A 19,673-nucleotide genomic window follows, 5' to 3' on the forward strand; every position below is an offset into this window, starting at 1 on the left:
GTCGCTCTTAAAAGGGATGGGACCCAAGTCGCTCTTAAAAGGGACAGGACCCAAGTCGCTCTTAAAAGGGACGGGTCCCAAGTCGCTCTCAAAGGGAGGGGACCCAAGTCACTCTTAAAGGGACGGGACCCATGTTGCTCTTGAAGGGACGGGACCCAAGTCGCTCTTAAAGGGACGGGACCTAGGTCGCTTTTAAAGGGATGGCACTCAGGGTTAAAGATTCTCTTAAAGGGAAGTCACTGTTAAAGGGGTGCTCTGGAAGTAACTGGTAAAGGGGCGCTCTTTTCAAGCACTATGTATTTTCCTGGAAATGCAAATCTAGTTTAAGTATTGCATTGCCCCCAAAAGTTATACAAATCCCCAATATACACCAAATGCGGCAAATGCTCATAAATAGCTTTTTTCCCTGCACTTACTACTGCATCAAGGCTTCACTTTCTACATAAAATGGTGATGCCACGACCCTACTCCCAGAGCTGTGCAGGCTGTGGCTGCTGGAGAGGATGAAGGCAGAGAGATGCTCAGTGTCCCTTCAGTGCTTGTGTCCCTCAGTGTCCCCCTGCCATCATCCATTCCAGCAGCCACAGCCCGCACAGCTCTGGGAGTCGGGTTGTGACATCACCATTTTATCCAGGAAGTGAAGCCTTGATGCAGTAGTAAGTGCAGGGAAAAAAGCACTTTATAAGCATTTCCTGTAATAAGTGTATATTGGTGATTTGTATAACTTTTGAGGAGAAATACAATACTTAAATAAAAATTTTCGCCTGACTTCTCCTTTAATTTTGTGTTTATGTCAATTGTAAATCACTATCTCAATAACACCTCTACAGGTAATGGCACCACTGCTGCTGCTGGGAGGACTTGTGAAGTGTACACAGGTAAGACATATCCACAATTACTAGATTTATATATATATATATATATATATATATATATATATATTTATTTACAAAATATGAAATCATGATAAAGCATGATACAGTATAGGGATATATTATGGGTGAGATTTATGAAAGGATGTAAATATACATCTGGTATAAAATGCCCACAGCATCCAGTCATAGCTCAGCTTTCAGCTCTGGTAAAATATAAGAGGAGCTGTGATTGGCTGCACTGGGCAGTTTACACCAGGTGTATATTTACACCCTTTCATAAATTTTCCCCTATATGTTTTCATGACTGTGTAATAACCCTAGTTTCTGTGCTGAATATACAGGATAGAAACAGAATATGTCTGATTTTTTTGGTGACATGAATAGAGTTGACTGCTGTTTTCTTTTTTCTTAGAAATGTCCCTGATGATAAGTTGGGGTCAGTTAGAGGGAAACCCAACAGCAAGTGTTGATATTACCCTGCAGTGCCATTACAAGGGAGATAGTCATTACATTGGGTTGTCCATGTAATGGGCATATTGGGTCCTCCAGCGTAATAGACTCTTTTTGTAGCTGCTATCCACTCCTGCTACCAGATAAGGGTCTATAAACTTTTTAAACCACACAGTCCCTATTTGTTCTGTCAAACTGTGTTCCTTATGATAGATATCTGCAAATCTAGTAATATCTTTAATTCAACAGCTTGAATTATATAGCTAAATGACATTTATCCTGTTAGTTGAAAAGGCAATTTTATCTCAATGCTATTAAGAGGTTTTCTTCACGTTTTACTGTAAATCTATTATTTAGATATGTGCAGAGGTCGGTGCTTTCATTGTAGTCGATTTCTTGGCTACATAGAAGTAATTTACAGCAAAATACAGATACATGCTCATCATTATCATCATCTACTTTACTCTTTACATGAATTGTCAATCACATGCAAGGTGAACTAGGTTTAAGAGATAGTGGATTCAAGCCAATAGAGTGTTCTATGTTCGGGAAACACCTAAATTGGCTATTATAGCAAAAGTAGCGAGATAATTCAAGAGTAGAGTTCTCATTATATGTATACAGCTTGATCCAGGTAATATATCCCAGAGCCATATTGGGTTCCAATTTTCTTTTACCTCAAAAGTAGTTATTACTGCCGAGAAGGTTTTTAGTAGGACTCTTAATAGAAAATTATGAAAAAAGTTGATTGACATTTATTATTATCAGTTTTTATAACGATTTATTTGGTACTTTTTTTTAATGATATAGATGGACTGTATAATATTCAATAGTTCTTATCTTAGAAGTATGATGGGGATCTTTAAAGCGACTCTGTACCCACAATCTGTCCCCCCCCAAACCACTTGCACCTTCGGATATTTGCTTTTAATCCAAGATCTGTCCTGGGGTCCGTTCGGCAGGTGATGCAGTTATTGTGCTAAAAACAACTTTTAATCTTGCAGCGCTGTGTCTAACGGTCGGGTTTTACATTTGTATATGCATTAGGCTGGCACCACCTCTCCGTCCTTCCTCCCTACCCTCCTCATCATTAGGAATGATCCAGGAACATTTACTGCTGTTTAAACTTTGCAAAGATGTATTAACGATCCAGCCCATGTTCATTATACACACAGTTGGGGAATAGGAAGCAATCTGCCTGGAGCATTCCTAATGATGAGGAGGGTGGGGAGGAAGGACGGAGAGGTGGTGCCAGCCTAATGCATACACAAATGTAAGCCCCGGTTGTTAGACACAGCGATGTAGGATTAAAAGTTTTTTTTATGACAATAACTGCATCCCCTGCCAAACGGACCCCAGGAAAGATCTTGGATTAAAAGCAGCTACAAGGCACAAGTGGTTTGGGGGGGGTCAGATTGTGGGTACAGAGTCGCTTTAAGAAACTGGGGAATCTTTCCAACATTTAGGTACAATATTATTGAACACTCAGCAAATATGAAAAGGGACTCTGCATTTATTTATTGTGAATTGAAAAAAAAAAAACATTCCCTTTTCTCCTCTAGAGTCTTCCTCCCTCACTTATCTAGTGAACACTAAAGGATCAATGTCTGATGGTTTAATGCAGCTGAAGAGTGTAAATAGTTGGCTACTGGACCATGTGACCGCCAGGTTCCCATGTGGTGTTCGGCAGTATACCATGGTGGAGTTCAATTACTTAAGTATGTTACTTTGACTGTCACTAGGTTTACAGATTAGATTTTACATTCTTGTTTTATCAAATGTTGCATGGCAGCATCATGGCTGAAAACATTAAAAACAAACATAAACAAAAAAAAAATCATAATTAAAACAAAAGGAGGAAATCTACCAAAATACATTTACATATAACATATAAAAGTCCCTAAAATGAGAATCCTCTATAACAAGGGTGTCAAACTCAGATACACAGTGGGGCAAAATTGAAAAATTGGACAAAGTCGTGGGCCAACCATGATATTTATTAAAGCGTGCAAAGTGGTGTGCGGCCTTTCCAATAGTGTCGCACATAGTAGCCAGCCCTCCCATTAGTGCCTCATATAGTTGTCAGCATCCCAATAGTGCCCCATAGAGTAATTAAAACTCCCAAAAGTGCTCCATGAAATAGTAAGCCCTCACAATAGTGTCTCATACAGTAGTAACCAGCCCTCCCAAGAGTTCTTCACATAGTAGCAAGCCCTCACTTCTAGGCCACAGGCTTCAAACTGCCTGTGTCCTAGAAGATTATAATATACTGTAGGTGGTCTGAGCAGCCATCCAGAACACCCATATAATAATCTTCTGTGTAAGAGTAATCCTGGAAACTATAGGCCTGTAAGTCTAACATCTATAGTGGGTAAAGTATTTGAGGGATTTGTAAGAGATGCTATATTGGAGAATCTTAATGAAAACAATCTTATAACGCAGCATCAGCATGGATTTATGAGGGATCGGTCCTGTCAGACTGGTCAGACCACATATGGAATACTGTGTACAGTTTTGGGCACCGGTATATAAGAAGGACACAGCTGAACTGGAGCGGGTGCAGAGGAGGGCGACAAAGGTCATTAAGGGAATGGGTGGGTTACAGTACCAGGACAGATTATCAAGCTTGGGGTTATTTACGCTAGAAAAAAGACGTCTTAGGGGCAATCTAATTACAATGTTCAAATATATGAATGGACAGTACAGGGGTTATGGGCATTAGATTTCTGGTGATATGTTGATCCAGGGATTATTCTGATTGTCATTAGAGTCGGGAAGGGATTTTCTCCCTGTGATGGGGCAATTGTTATCTTCCTCATAGGGGTTTTTGCCTTCCCCTGGAACAATACAGTGGGATTTCCTTAGGTTAAACATGATGGGCTCTTGTCATTTTTTAACCTTATTAACTATGTTACTATTTTATTGGTGGGTCAGCTCTAGGAAATCAATTAATGTCCTCGGTGGGCCAAAAATAACCAGATTTGGCCCGCGGGCCAGTTTTTATATGCATGCTCTAAAAAAATATAAAAACTAAGTACAATAAAAGAAAAGGAACAAGAACAAGGTGTAAAACAGAAAGGAGAAAACAGAAAGAAAAAAGTTAGACAGAGAAGGGACCTAAGGCGTCTGACAAAAACTAAAAGGCAGTCAAACATTGAACAAATATGAAATAATTTCGGTGTTAAATATTCTTAGGGCAGTCTCTGCCATGAGGTGAGACAAGTTTATTGCTCAGGGCAGGAGCTTTGTAGAGTCTTTTAGAGGTGGCATGTTTTATGTAGTGGCCATTAATTAGACTGTCTGCAACACACCACTGACTTCATTGACCCCATGACCTGCAGATAATAGCTGTACAGAGACATAGAATGCAAGGAAGTCAGGACTGCAAACACTTTGCAGGTATTGTCATATACTTCAGACATCACTACACTACAGGTGATCACTATCCTTTCATATGGAACCCAAGTTGTAATGGTAGTATGACCATGAATAGGATCACTATAAATAGCCACAATACATTGACTCTTGTATACAGGGCTGTGGAGTCTGTAAACCACAGCTCTGATTCCTAAATTTGAACAGGGCTGACTCCATCTCCGGACTCCAACTTTTTCATAAATGGCCAGTCAGACACCAGGGGACTTATTTGTCTAAGGACACGTTCACATGGAGTATAGGACCGGCCAGGTCACGGAGCGGCCGGTCTTTGCCAAGATCTGTCTAGCTCGTACTGCAGTACTGACCGGATAATATTTCCGGACACAGTGTTCTGATGCAAGTGCATCAGCGCGCGCCAGCATCAGAACTTCACTCAGCACAAAATGAAGCAAACAGCTGGAGACGCTCGCTTCATTGTGTGAACTGACAGGTCTTTCTGCAGCCACAATTCAGTGAATTGCGGCCGCAGAAAACTGACATGTCAGTTCTTTGCGGGTCTGTATGGGATCCCGGCCGGAGCGTATACGATGTGTATACGCTCCGGCCGGGATCCCATAGCAGAATAGGCAGTGTTCCAAAACGGCCGTACTTTTACGTAGTGTGAACATAGCCTAAGTAGTGTAAAGTATTATTTGGCTCAGAAGCTTCTGTTTAATGTCCTACTTGATCCTGGGTCAACTTCTGAGGGAATGAGGCAAAGATATAAAGCAGATTCTCCTGTGCGTGTGCAGTGGATGCAGCTAGTCTCCAGCCTCCATGTCCTGAACAACTCAGAACTACACTGTGGGGGAACGGGGACATGTAAATAGGGCTACTTTATTATGATCCCTGTCCCCCTAGATTTTTCACTGATGCCCAGAATATTCCTTTCACTTCTGCCATAGCGCGCGTGCGCGCGCGCACACACGCACACGCGCACACACGCACACACGCACACACACACAGCCTGCTGCAGCCATAGCACATTGGAGAATAGATTTAAAAAAATATATATATATTCCGATATTGCAATTAAAAACCTTAATGCTTGAACAGCTTATGGACCTGTAAGAATAACGGAATCAAAACAGCAGTTTGCAGAATTCCTCAACAGCCTGGTGGCCAAAGGAGAAGGTGAATATTGTGGGCAGATGACAATGCATGGACTTGAACTGGCTTTGGAAAACTCCCCACCTAACTCCTTTATCCTGGTATATACATCCTCTTCTTTCGATTACTTTAACTCAACCCTGATTGACCACATTTATTCACTGATCAATATCACCAAATCCCAGGTAACATAATAATAATAATAATAATAATAATAATAATAATAATAATATTGATGGTTGATAATGATAAACCTGACCTAATCAAAGTACATACAGTCCCTACTTAGTGGTGTAGACCATTAGTAATATTGGGAATATTGGGCATAACCTGCATAGCTTTAGGGCCATTCCATCCAAACTGAACCTTTCGTAACACCCGTAACACCTAGTTAAACCTAGTAAAACTGAAATTTAAACACTAAAGTTATAAATATACATTAAGAGTCTTTATGTATATTTATAACTTTTGTGGTTAAATTGCATTATTGTTAATTAGCTGTAAAAAAAATGTTTAACTAGGTGTTACAGGTGTTACGAAAGGTTCAGTTTGGATGGAATGGCCCTTTAGTCTTTTACCAATATTCCCATCTTTTATAGCTAGAGTTGTACAAACTGATTCTAAACAAATGGAGATCTCCCCAAAAAACTTTGTTTTGTCTGAAATCAAAGTTTCCAGGATTGGTATTAGAGTGTCTACTCCTGTACACTGGGCAGCGAGGCAGAGCATGTGTGTTATTGTCTAGTACATTGTTGTTTAAACATATTATCAGGTTTCCTGGACACGGCACTCTGTGCTCAACCCAAGATCGTAATCTGCTTCCAAATTTCTATAAAATTTGACAGCTGATTCAAGCAAATCTACCGGAATTCAAGTTTGGAAGATTCGATCACCTCTAGTAATGGTATATTACTAGGCTATGCTATCACTTTATGATAAGTGAGGGTCCTACTTCTGTCATTTTTGCTGTAAATGGTGGATTTATATTTCCTTATCACCCCAAGATTATCAAAACAAAAAATGTAACTGTTATCAACTTATTTTCCCTTTTATTTCACCCTCAGGTTTTCTTCCTTATCACCGGTCTCTGTAGAAGCTTTTATGATGAAGATTTCCTTATATATCGAGATATCGCCGCTGCCAGTTTTGGACAAGTCTTTCGAGTTTCTATTTCAGATTTCAATAAAGTACAGTAATTTACATCTTATAAATAATATTCTATATAAGTAATGTTATTTATGGAACATGGAAGATTTATAGAGGTGCCCCTGTAGTTTGGGGGCATGGGCATTAAGCAGTATGAAGTAATACAGTACATATTAGGCATGTTTGAACTTACAGTAGCCATACAGTGCCATACTGACAGAGGTAAATCTACTACAACCTGTATTTTTCGGCAGGTAGACGGGGTACTGGGACATTGCATATGTGTTACACCTCTAATATCAGGATTCTTAATGTCACTGATGTATAGCTTTTATTTTGGTAACATGCTGGCAGAAGTACAAGTCAGGTCGAGTTCTCTTTTAATAAAATCTTACTAAAATCATGACCAACTGGTTATGGATAAAATGCCTTCAATTTATACCTGACTTGACCCTATAATATACCTTATTTTCAGGTCTTTAAGTACTTTGACTTCAAGCTTTCCAGACCTTCCAACAGCTCTGTGCGCCTCTTCTCTGGGGATTATAAAGCAGGATATCATTCTGGGAACTTTACTATTGCAGAAAACTTTACATCCCTAATCATAACCACAGATGGAGTGATAAATTCCATACGAGTATTAGGGCCTAACTGTAAGTCTCTTTACTCCTGATATAATGATAACCTGCTTGCTTGTTCTATAGTTTCATGTCTATGTCTCTTAATTGCAGCTACTGAACTTCCACTAAAAGAGATTGTTTCAGAATTGTGGGTATCAATGTATCAGCTGACAGACCCTGGACAAGGAATGTGGACTATAGCCATAAATGCAGGAACTCCATACTCTGTACGAGTGGAAGGGTTTACAGGTATTTTACTATCTATCTATCTATCTATCTATCTATCTATCTATCTATCTATCTATCTATCAGTAGAAAGTCCGCGGCACACAAAAGTGTAGGTGAAAAGTTAAACGTAGTTTATTTCATAGTGCAGCAATCCAGACGCAACGTTTCGGTGATTACATATCACCATTTTCAAGCGTATCAAGTGAAACATTCAAAAGACATATATAGTGAAGTAAGCAAACATGATTGGTGTACAATAATTGTCAAAACAGAAAACAACTGTGTTAGATATATTCTTATTGGTAGAAAATAATCTTCACCGCCCAGTGTGGGCGTAAAAATCCGTGTTGGTGATTTTAGGTCACATGGGCTTCATAGCCATTGTGATAGGTGAATAGTCCGTGTAAGTCCGTGTATCACCAAAGTGTATAAAAGTGTGACCTCTTGAAAAGGTGATATTCCATCACATAATCGGGAACATTCATAGGTAAATATTGAAAATTAAGAATAAGGTTAAGTAGCTTTCGGATCCGGGCTCACCACTTCTCCTACGGGATGTCTGTAAGATCGCGCATGCGTGGTACATCAGCCTCCCTCGCGTCCTGTGTTGTCATAGAGACTGGAGCCGGGAGCGCATAATGGAGTGTCACAGCAGTAGTTACAAAGAGGCTATCTATTCGTCACACGGCCCCAGGACTACACGGTCCAATTAAGGATCGTAAAGGTCCCCCGCCACCTTGGAATCAAATACCAGCCCTGTGAGGGGCAGCATTACCTTCCTTGGAGCGAGGCCCGTGACACGGACCTCTCCAGGTCCATTAAGGGAAACGCATCTCTACCGCATCGTGTGACTGTCTCCTTCCAAAGTTGTTGCTCCACAGGATGTCCGAGAGGAGGTAAGAGGAAGACATTCAGAGTGGATTAGTGTGGTGAGTCCTTATCCTCCAGCGCACATCAAAATCTGGAATATATAAGGTATATAGGTAAGAGATAATAATATTGTACACATGTTTCACATAGTTAGAATATTCGGCTTAAGAGGTAGGGAAAAAAAATTATAATGGGCAAGTGGATAGAAGATCACTTCAACATACTGTTACTGATTTTATATTCCACATTTAGTCCCTGTGGGGTTAGAGCCCCTAGTCTGTAAATCCATTCCAGTTCTCTCTTTTTTAATAGCATCAGTCTGTCACCCCCATATTTTAATGGTGGTACTCTGTCAATAATCATAACCTTTAGGTCGCCTTCCGTGTGTTTCATCTCAATACAATGTTTGGACACAGGTAAGTCCATTCGTCCCTTTCTGACTGAGTATCTACCTGCAGACGAGAGGCGTGGCTATGGGCGCGAACGTCGCCCCGACTTATGCAAATATCGTCATGTCCCACTTGGAGGAGCACGAAATCTATGTGGCGCCCCAGTTCCAGAATGTTTTGGTCTGGTGGCGTTACATCGACGACGTGTTCCTCCTGTGGAAAGGAGGAGAGGACACTCTACAGGCTTTTGTGACATATCTGAACACTGTAGACAGAACCATTAAATTTACAGTTAATTTTTCTGAACAAGAAATGCAATACTTAGATGTTACTGTATCACGTGTAAATAACACACTAACTACCAACATCTATAAAAAACCAACTGACACCAATAATACTCTTCACTTTTCTAGCTGTCACCCAAAAAGTATGATTAAATCACTACCATATAGTCAGATGCTCAGAGCACGACGTATCATAGAAGATGACACCAAGCTAGATTCTGCACTAGACAAAATGACCACTGACTTTCTAGGTAGAGGTTATCCAGGGCCATTGTTAAGACAATGTAAGACCAAAGTGACCAATATATCTAGGATGACACTATTACAAAAGGACACACGGAAAAGAGAGCCCCAAAAACGTATTCCGTTTATTTCTACCTACACAGACTGTTCCCCACATATAGGCAGGATTGTTAACAAATATTGGCGTATTCTAAAGGACACGTATCCCAATATCAGTGAATTCCAACTTCCGCCATTACTGTCATATAGAAGAAATCAAAATTTAAAAGACAGATTAGTTAAAACTGATGTCTCCAAAAAAAGAGACAAACAAACTCTACTTACCTCTCCCAGATTGGGATGTTTTTCATGTACGGACTGTGTGACTTGTAGACAGTTGGTGAAGGGTTCACATTTCATACATCCTGAAACCAAGAATAAATATGCCATTAAACATTTTCTTACTTGTACCACAGATTGGATTGTGTATGTACTTTGGTGCCCATGTAGAAAAATTTATGTTGGTGAAACAACACATAATCTACGGACACGGTTTGGACAACATAGATACTCAGTCAGAAAGGGACGAATGGACTTACCTGTGTCCAAACATTGTATTGAGATGAAACACACGGAAGGCGACCTAAAGGTTATGATTATTGACAGAGTACCACCATTAAAATATGGGGGTGACAGACTGATGCTATTAAAAAAGAGAGAACTGGAATGGATTTACAGACTAGGGGCTCTAACCCCACAGGGACTAAATGTGGAATATAAAATCAGTAACAGTATGTTGAAGTGATCTTCTATCCACTTGCCCATTATAATTTTTTTTCCCTACCTCTTAAGCCGAATATTCTAACTATGTGAAACATGTGTACAATATTATTATCTCTTACCTATATACCTTATATATTCCAGATTTTGATGTGCGCTGGAGGATAAGGACTCACCACACTAATCCACTCTGAATGTCTTCCTCTTACCTCCTCTCGGACATCCTGTGGAGCAACAACTTTGGAAGGAGACAGTCACACGATGCGGTAGAGATGCGTTTTCCTTAATGGACCTGGAGAGGTCCGTGTCACGGGCCTCGCTCCAAGGAAGGTAATGCTGCCCCTCACAGGGCTGGTATTTGATTCCAAGGTGGCGGGGGACCTTTACGATCCTTAATTGGACCGTGTAGTCCTGGGGCCGTGTGACGAATAGATAGCCTCTTTGTAACTACTGCTGTGACACTCCATTATGCGCTCCCGGCTCCAGTCTCTATGACAACACAGGACGCGAGGGAGGCTGATGTACCACGCATGCGCGATCTTACAGACATCCCGTAGGAGAAGTGGTGAGCCCGGATCCGAAAGCTACTTAACCTTATTCTTAATTTTCAATATTTACCTATGAATGTTCCCGATTATGTGATGGAATATCACCTTTTCAAGAGGTCACACTTTTATACACTTTGGTGATACACGGACTTACACGGACTATTCACCTATCACAATGGCTATGAAGCCCATGTGACCTAAAATCACCAACACGGATTTTTACGCCCACACTGGGCGGTGAAGATTATTTTCTACCAATAAGAATATATCTAACACAGTTGTTTTCTGTTTTGACAATTATTGTACACCAATCATGTTTGCTTACTTCACTATATATGTCTTTTGAATGTTTCACTTGATACGCTTGAAAATGGTGATATGTAATCACCGAAACGTTGCGTCTGGATTGCTGCACTATGAAATAAACTACGTTTAACTTTTCACCTACACTTTTGTGTGCCGCGGACTTTCTACTGATATTTAAATCGGTCCTTGGTCAGGACTTGGACCGCAGGCACCTGCAATCCCACAGCAGTGCTGCTCTTTATCTTTTTTTGCTATCTATCTATCTATCTATCTATCTATCTATCTATCTATCTATCTATCATATTTCCTTAAATAGGCTATGTTCACACAATGTCAAAAATAGAAAAAAGGCGGCCAATTTTGCTATTTAAAAGTACGTCAGTTTTTGCCGTGATTTAACTGACTGCAATGGCAATGCATTGAAGTCAATGGGAAGACGGACGTCCAATGCATACAATGCATTGAATAAAGGACGTTTTTACCGCAGATGTCAACATAATGAACATGATCATTATTTTCGGAGGTCTTTTGCAAACAGCAGACATTTTTTATTAGTTGTTCACACACAGTTTTTCTTTTGTCACCGTTCTTTTTCCGTTTTTACTAATAAATTCAATGGACTTTTCAATTAAGCCGCACCCAAAGGGCAATTAGTAACCGCAAACTAGAATAATGTACCAGCACTAGGGGAGGCCAGGTTGCTAAATAACGTCGTATTTTAGACTCAAAATGACGGACGTCATTTTAAATGGAGCTGTAAAAATGTTGTGTGAACATAGCCATATAATAATTAACTTTCATGATATAAGCATTGTGTAGCTTGGACTGGTTGTCACAGGTTAAAAAAAAAAGGACACCATCATTTAGGTATTGCATATGAGCCTCATTCAAATCAATGCTGCAATACCAGACACGGCCCATGGACAAAGGTGGTGCTGTTCATGGGAAAAAGGGCCATTTTTTCCAACCTCAGAAAACTGTTTTGCATAAATGTACTGGGAAGTTCATATAAATTCCTTTTTTTTTCTTGTGTATTAACTGTATAATTATACATGAATAATATTTTCTACTACTTATTGTTCTTCTGTTTTTCAACTGTGAATGCTTCATGTAAGTATCATGTTAATTAACATTTTTTGCATTATGCCATATCCTGAAGATGGAGAAATATGGTGACAGGAGTAAAGAATGTGAATAATGTTCTTTTTTTTTTTAAATTCCATTTAAAAAAAATCCATTTTATTTAATTTTTTTACAGCTGCAAGAAATTGCTCACAATGTCATCCAAATGCTACCTGTGAAGAATATGTTGGCTATGTAGAATGCAACTGCAACAAAGGGTTAATTGGCGATGGCTTCACCTGTTCTGATATAGATGACTGTGCCTACTCTTGGTCAAATAATTGCTCCATTGGCATTTGTGGTAATGCTTTTGGCTCCTTCACCTGTGACTGTCCAAGTGGCTTTACCAGCTCAGCAGGCACCTGTGTTGATATAGATGAATGTCCCGACCGTGACCTAATCAGGTGTGCTTTCCTGGGATTATGTATCAATACCATTGGCAACTACTCCTGTTACTGCCCCTCTGATTATTATGGTGATGGTTTCCATTGTGAAATTAATGAATGTTTACATGGAGCCTGTGACCCAGAGGTTGAGTGTATAAAATCACTTGGGTCTTACACCTGTTCTGATCCATGTTTAAACCACACTGTTCTCGATGAACCCTGGAGAAGTACATCCAATATATATGATTACCGACTGAATTGTGACTATAATAAAACCGGATGGTATCGCTTTATTGGCAGTGGGGGTGTTCGCATGCCAGAAAGTTGCACACCAAAATACACTTGTGGTACTGCAGCCTCAATGTGGTTGATGGGCACACATCCAATTGTAAGTGATGGGATTGTGACTCGGACAGTTTGTGCCAGCTGGTTTTGGGGCTGCTGTGCATGGTCAACTACCGTCCAGATAAAAGCCTGTTCTGCAGGATATCATGTGTATAGACTGAATGGAACGCCAGATTGCGATTTGTCCTTTTGCACAGGTAAGTAATAGCTTCTCTTTTTATTACAGATTATTATCTTTGTTATAACCTCCTTTAAAGGTCCTCAATTGGATTTGATCTGTGTATGGTTAAGGGGCTTAAAAGGGTACTCCGGAGGGGGGGGGATATATATATATATATATATATATATATATATATATATATATATATATCAACTGGATTAAAAAAGTTATAAAGATTTGTAATTTACTTCTATTTAAAAATCTCAAGTCTTCCCATACTAATCAGCTGCCGTATGTCCTGCAGGAAGTGGTGTGTTTTCTCCAGTCTGACACAGTGCTCTCTGCTGCCACCTCTGCCAGAGACAGGAACTGTCCAGAGCAGTAGCAAATTCCCATAGAAAACCTCTCCTGCTCTGGACAGTTCCTGTCTCGGACAGGGGTGGCAGCAGAGAGCACTGTATAAGACTGAAATTAAAACACAGCACATACAGCAGCTGATAAGTATGGAAAAACAAGATTTTTTTTTTAAATAGAAGTAAATTACAAATCTAAATAACTTTCTGAAACCAGTTGCTTTGAAAGAAATATATTTCCACCGGAGTATCCCTTTAAACAAAGTTTCTCCTCTTGCAGTCAGATTAATGAAAGAGGGCTCTTGGAACAGGTTTGTAGAAAACAGGATCCTACATAACAGTATTTCAATATCCTAGTGTTAGAACTTCTGTACGTAACAATCGGGACTAGGGGTGCGTCAACGGCGTCCATAGCAGCCAGACTGCTTCTTGTTTTCTGCTCTGCTATTCCTTGATGTAGCAGTGGCCGGGGTGTTACTCCCCCGGTCCATTAGCATTAATTGTTGGTGATCTCAGTGATTTTGATTGACAGCTGACACTACCAGTCAGTTGTCAGCAACTGGCCGGGCTGGGACTTCTAGTTCCACAAGTACCTGCACTTGTATCAGGTCCAGTGCCTGTGATAGAGCCTAGTAACCCTAGTGTATCTTGAGCTAGCATTCCTCTGACCTGTTTATATTCTGAACGTTGCTGACTTGGACTGCTGACTACCCTTTATTGTGTGTATTCATCTTGTCTTGTTTTGTGTGTTTCACTTTACCGCAGGTGAGGGAATGCCTCCATGTTGTCCACTGCCTCCTAGGACAGAGTGTGGCAGGCAAGTAGGGACAGCTGAGGCGGGTGTCAGCGACAGGGACTGCACCATCTATTTGTCTTCCCAGTCCCCATCCTAACACCTAGATTCCTAAAGTTAGCCATACACACAATTGAAAAGTCAGCCCAACCCACTGACATTAACCCCTTCCTGTCAGCAATACGTAGCTATACATTCCTGCTGCACATACCAAGTATATCCATGATTCTGACTGAAGGGGCTGTATCGACGGCCGGGGGTAAGCCCCTTACTGTACCTCCATCCCAGGCTCGGACTGGGCCAACAGGGAGCCGGGGGATCCCCCGGTGGGCCCTTCCTCCTTTAAAGGGCCCTAAGCTTGAGGTGGGCCTCCAGTTTAGCATCTCCGTATGATCGAGGATCAAGGGGCCCTCTGCTGCCATCCATGCTGTTCTAGTGAGAGCAGCAGCAGGGCCGTTCTTTCACTGCACTGCTGTAAAGTCACGGCCCCTCCTCCCCCTGCACTGTCAATGGAACAGTCTGGTCCAAATCAGCTCCCAGAGTGGCTCTCTTGCTGCCTGTCACCATGCTCCTTCTGTCCTCACAGTAAACAAACCCTGTGGCAGCAGGTACACGCAGCAAGCTGCACAGAGAAGCAGCAGCAGGGCCCCCTCCATCCCCCCTCTCCCTGCAGTGATGTATTCCCTCTCCTGATGCTTTGTGCTGTCGGTGCAGAGGAGAAGGGGGAAAGGCTGAAAGCTGTACAGGAAATGGTGACTAGTGGACCCCTGGAGCTCACTGCATAAACTAAGTCAGTGTGTCAGTGAGAGCATAAGTAAGTTAGTTTGTGTTAGTGTTTGTATATTTGTGTATCTATCCATATATACATAACACTTAGTGGTAGCAGTGTAAAAGTCAGGTGGTGCCCTCGCAGTATGTGTCTATTTGTGTGTGTTTGTATTATTAGATATATGTATGAAAGGTGTGTTGTGTGCGCATCTGTGTGTATCTCTATATATTTGCATGTGTACATGTATAGAATGTCAGATTATTCCTTAATCCGAATGTAATCAGATTTATGTAAAAAAAAAATTGCAGTACCTTTTTTTTTAAACGCTGCCCAGTTCCCGTGCTTGGCACATTTTTTTTTTCTTGTGCACCAGCCCGGCTCTATGCACTGGAGGGGGGCCCCTGCCCTTGGTGACGCGTTCCTGCTGATTCTAATAGAGGTGCATCACAGATAACATACTGCAAAAATTTATTTTACATAGGGCTGATGGTACATTCTTCGAGCTGTCTGCGTGCAGGGCTCCCAGGTGGCTCATAGCCACACAATCCGTCTATATTCACTTGCATCCCTGTCTCTGGGATTTAAGGACTGCCTGTATGGGACCCGGCCCCTTTAACCCGGCAGCCCGCAGCCCTGGCCCCGAGCATACATTACGCGGCTTTGTTCAGGCTCCCGGCTCCCCTCGTTCCTCTTCAGCCAATCAGCGCTGCCGTGCACTGATTGGCTGAAGCGTGGGGAGCCGGGAGCGTCACACAGCCACGGCGCAGAGCAGGTAATGTATGCTTCGGGCCGTGACTGTGGGTGGCCGGTGGCGGTGGGGTTAAAGGGGCAGGGTCCCGTCCACTGCGTGTATGGGACCCATTCAGCTTCACACTACTGGATCCGCAGCGGATTTTGCGGCTAACTCACAGCATGGAATCCGCTGCGGATTCGATACGTGTGAAGCTACCCTAAAAGTTCTTTTTATGTATTGATGCCCTTATAGAGAATGTAATAAAGATCCTATTCTTACTTCACCCGGTATCTTCCTGTGGCTTTTCTTTGTCCCCTGTTGAATGATCCCGATGCCACAAACACTGACAGACAGGACAGTGTTGCGGCCAGTGAGTTGTCAATGCCTCAGAAATGGCGACCGGAACGTTCAGCAGGGGACCAGAAAAAGCCACAGGAGGACCCGGGGAGCTCAGTGAGGTAAAAAAAAGGATTTTTATTATGTTCTCTATAAGGGTATAAATATGTAAAAAAAAAAAAAAAACTTTTAAGGGGTATTCTCTTATATTGAGGGGCAGGGCTGCCATCAGGAGTTTTAGAGACACTGAGACTCTCACCGATCAAACACTTTATCATGTCTGAGGTCAAATATATTTTTCACATTGACATAAACGCTTTAATGACCACTGCTATGTCTTTCATTGCGGTTATTAAGAGGTGTTATTCTTGGTGACACCTTGATGTGGTGAGGCTAGAATAATCCGTCATAGTCTCCTCTGCTGGAGATTTTAATAAAGGAGTAGACTAGATGGACCAGATGCTCCTTTTCTCTAATCTATGTTTCTAAGGCTGTGCTCACACGTGGCATTTTTAATGTTTTTTTGCAGCAATATTGTTGCAATTTCAGTGAAGTTGCTACATAAATGGTGCTGTTATATTGCAATTGCATACATCATGATAGCTCAATTTTACTGTATCTAAAATTATGGTAAAATGGCATGAAAAACCCAGCATAAATGCCATGCGTTAACACTGCCAAAGTACTAGGAAAATTCTCTACACGTGGTAGTTTAATGAAAGTAATAAGAACTCCTGTCTGGATGATAGGTGTTCCTGCTTCACCTATGTGTCACTCTATGCTATTTGCATATGCTGCCACAGAAAAGATTGTACAAGTGACAGTGCACTACGTCGCTGGTCACATACACAGCTGTATGCAAGGTTGCTGTACTAACATGAAAGGTTTGGCGTCGGTTATGTACAGTGTATGTATGTAGGGTAAGCACCTAGAACAATTTCCCTGGTGGGCCCAAGGTACCCCAGTCCGACATTGCTCCGTCCTGTCGGTTCGGCAATCTGTGCATAGAGTCTACTCTTAGGCGATAACACTGATCTGTGCTATGCTATGGCATAGCATTCATCAGTAAATGCAATCTAATGATTGCATAATTTACAGTGAAAACAAGTGTGAAAAAAAAGTGTAGAAAAAAAAGTTTTTAAAAGTATATAAAAAAAATCCTTTCTAACCCCCCACCATAAAAGCTTAATATACCCCCTTGCCAATTATAAAATAAAAATATAAAAAAATAAAAATAAATAAACATATTACATATCGTAGCATGCGGAATTGTCCGATCTATTAAGATATTACATTATTGTTCCCACACGGTGAACGGCGTAAACGGAAGGCTCTTAGAAGGCGGGGAGGAACATTGCATTAATTTGACCCAGACTTTTGTGCATCAAAGGGCTCTGTCTTGAAGAGGTTAATAATAATCCAATGCCCAGTAAATAGGCTATTGTTCTCTCAGAACTTAAAAAATATGAAGGCTTTCTTCTATTCTCAGTATCTATTCACAGGTTATACACGGAATTGCAGTAAAGCCACAGGTTATACAGCTTCAAAAGTTATACATGGCATTTGTCAGGAATGTGCAATAAGCCTGGTGTGAACTGGGCCTGTTTTTACTTTTTGTGTGACACACCCGCTTGCCTTCAGCCTCCTGGCAATGCAGGAGTTACAGCAGCAGTGTCCTTTGATTGACATATGCTTCTGCCTGTCCGGAACCTTGAAGATCAGAGCGCCGGTCCAATGAGGATCCGGGCTGGGCTCTTGATCCTCATAAATAAAAGCTGAATCAGTCTCTCATTGCTGGCAATTAAGAAGGGAGGGGGAGGGGGGGCGCTTCCTTGTGTAGTATGAGGAGACAGTGAGTGTGGTAGCAAAGTTCTGCAGGGATCCACTCACCTGGGTGAGTTGTGCAAATTATAGACACAACTCTATTAAGGACATGTAAAGGTGTACTCCGCAGCTATTCCAGGGGACATCACTATCAACGGTAAAAGAAGAACATGCAGAGGGGTAATCAGCCGATTATCGGACCAAAAGGAGTCCCCACAAAGCCTGGATCAGCGCAGAAGTACTGAGGTTTGCACACGGCGGTGCAGCCAAAGGTCATCCAACCATGGAAAATGTAATAACCATATACCTATATGGTATATGGTTATTACATTTTCCATGGTTGGTTGACCTTTGGCTGTACCGCCGTGTGCAAACCTCAGTACTTCTGCGCTGATCCAGGCTTTGTGAGGACTCCTTTTGGTCTGGTAATTGGCTGATTACCCCTCTGCATGCTGGCAATTAACATTCATACCCTGATCCCAGCTCCCCCTGTCTACTCCTGCAATCCCCGTTCCTAATTCCTCTGTTGCTTGACTCATTACCTGACCTCCCGCTTGATCTTTTTGACAACCCGTTTGCTTCCTGATTCTGTACTGTGTTGTCTGTTTGGTTCTGACCTGGCTTTTTGACTCTCCCATATTGTTTGACTGTCTGTGTTGTTCAGTGTTACACTTATTAAGTGTAGGGCACGCCTTCGTGGTAGTCCGCGGCCGCCTAGGGCCAACTGAGGCAAGTAGATAGGAACAATGAGTGGGTCCAGCTTCAGTGCCCACTGTCTTGTCTCATACCTCCCATCCTGACAGCATTACAGTTAGGCCTCCATACACTTTAGATACTCACGCTATCATTACCAAGATACTTTCATTATCTTTTGACACTTAGGATATCAGTGTTTTCCTAAGACTTTAGTTTATTTGTTTAACATATAGTGAGCTCCTCCACCCTTATTTATACCCCATAAATTTTGTACTAGTAAGCATGTTTGGCTGTCAGTATAAGATATAAGGGGCCTCCTAAGTCTCCACCAACAGATCATGCTCTACAAGAAATAAGCCACCACCACTTACCACTCCCAATAGGGAACACATGAAAATTCGGCCATGCCATACATTCATGTATACAGAGAGGACGGGAGAGGTAGTTGTCATAACTAACAGTTATTGAATGTGTATGGGCACATTAAACCCCCTATTTACTTTTGATATACTGCTTTAGTTAGCACATCTTCAATGCACCCCAATCCATCTGCTGAGTCTCTGGGTCTCCCACTGCAAGATTCCATCTCCACTTCTGAGATGGAATAGTCTTGACAATGACAGCCTGCTCAATCACTGACTGAGACGGAACAGCCCAGTGGTCAGTAATTGGCCGAGCGAGTTGTCACTGCCAAGAAGAATCTGTCTTGGAAGTGGCTGCACCCATAGTTCAAGGACCTCATAGTCCAATCCAATTACCGACCTGAGATTTTTGAGGCAGAATTTTCCTTTCCTTTTCAGATCAATCTACAGCAAATGATACACTGACATGTCCAACAGATGAACAATGGCAGCTAAGAGATGGAAGCTATGGATGTTACTGCACAGACAAGTATAAAGTGTCTGGTAAGT

The 19,673-nt window shown here is 41.6% G+C and overlaps 1 protein-coding gene across 1 annotated transcript in view; it reads left to right on the plus strand.

Moving 5' to 3' along the window:
* The window catches only part of LOC138801809 (uromodulin-like), a 59,001-nt gene that overhangs the window by 12,308 nt on the left and 27,020 nt on the right, over nt 1–19,673 (plus strand). The window contains exons 2-10 of the mRNA XM_069984907.1: nt 831–878; nt 2,888–3,043; nt 5,799–6,037; nt 6,917–7,039; nt 7,474–7,651; nt 7,730–7,867; nt 8,436–8,450; nt 12,504–13,295; nt 19,563–19,667. Coding sequence (XP_069841008.1) covers nt 831–878; nt 2,888–3,043; nt 5,799–6,037; nt 6,917–7,039; nt 7,474–7,651; nt 7,730–7,867; nt 8,436–8,450; nt 12,504–13,295; nt 19,563–19,667 — 1,794 coding nt within the window. The remainder of the gene's footprint in view (nt 1–830; nt 879–2,887; nt 3,044–5,798; nt 6,038–6,916; nt 7,040–7,473; nt 7,652–7,729; nt 7,868–8,435; nt 8,451–12,503; nt 13,296–19,562; nt 19,668–19,673) is intronic.

The sequence above is a fragment of the Dendropsophus ebraccatus genome, chromosome 9 (assembly GCF_027789765.1).
Source record: "Dendropsophus ebraccatus isolate aDenEbr1 chromosome 9, aDenEbr1.pat, whole genome shotgun sequence".
Taxonomy (NCBI): domain Eukaryota; kingdom Metazoa; phylum Chordata; class Amphibia; order Anura; family Hylidae; genus Dendropsophus; species Dendropsophus ebraccatus.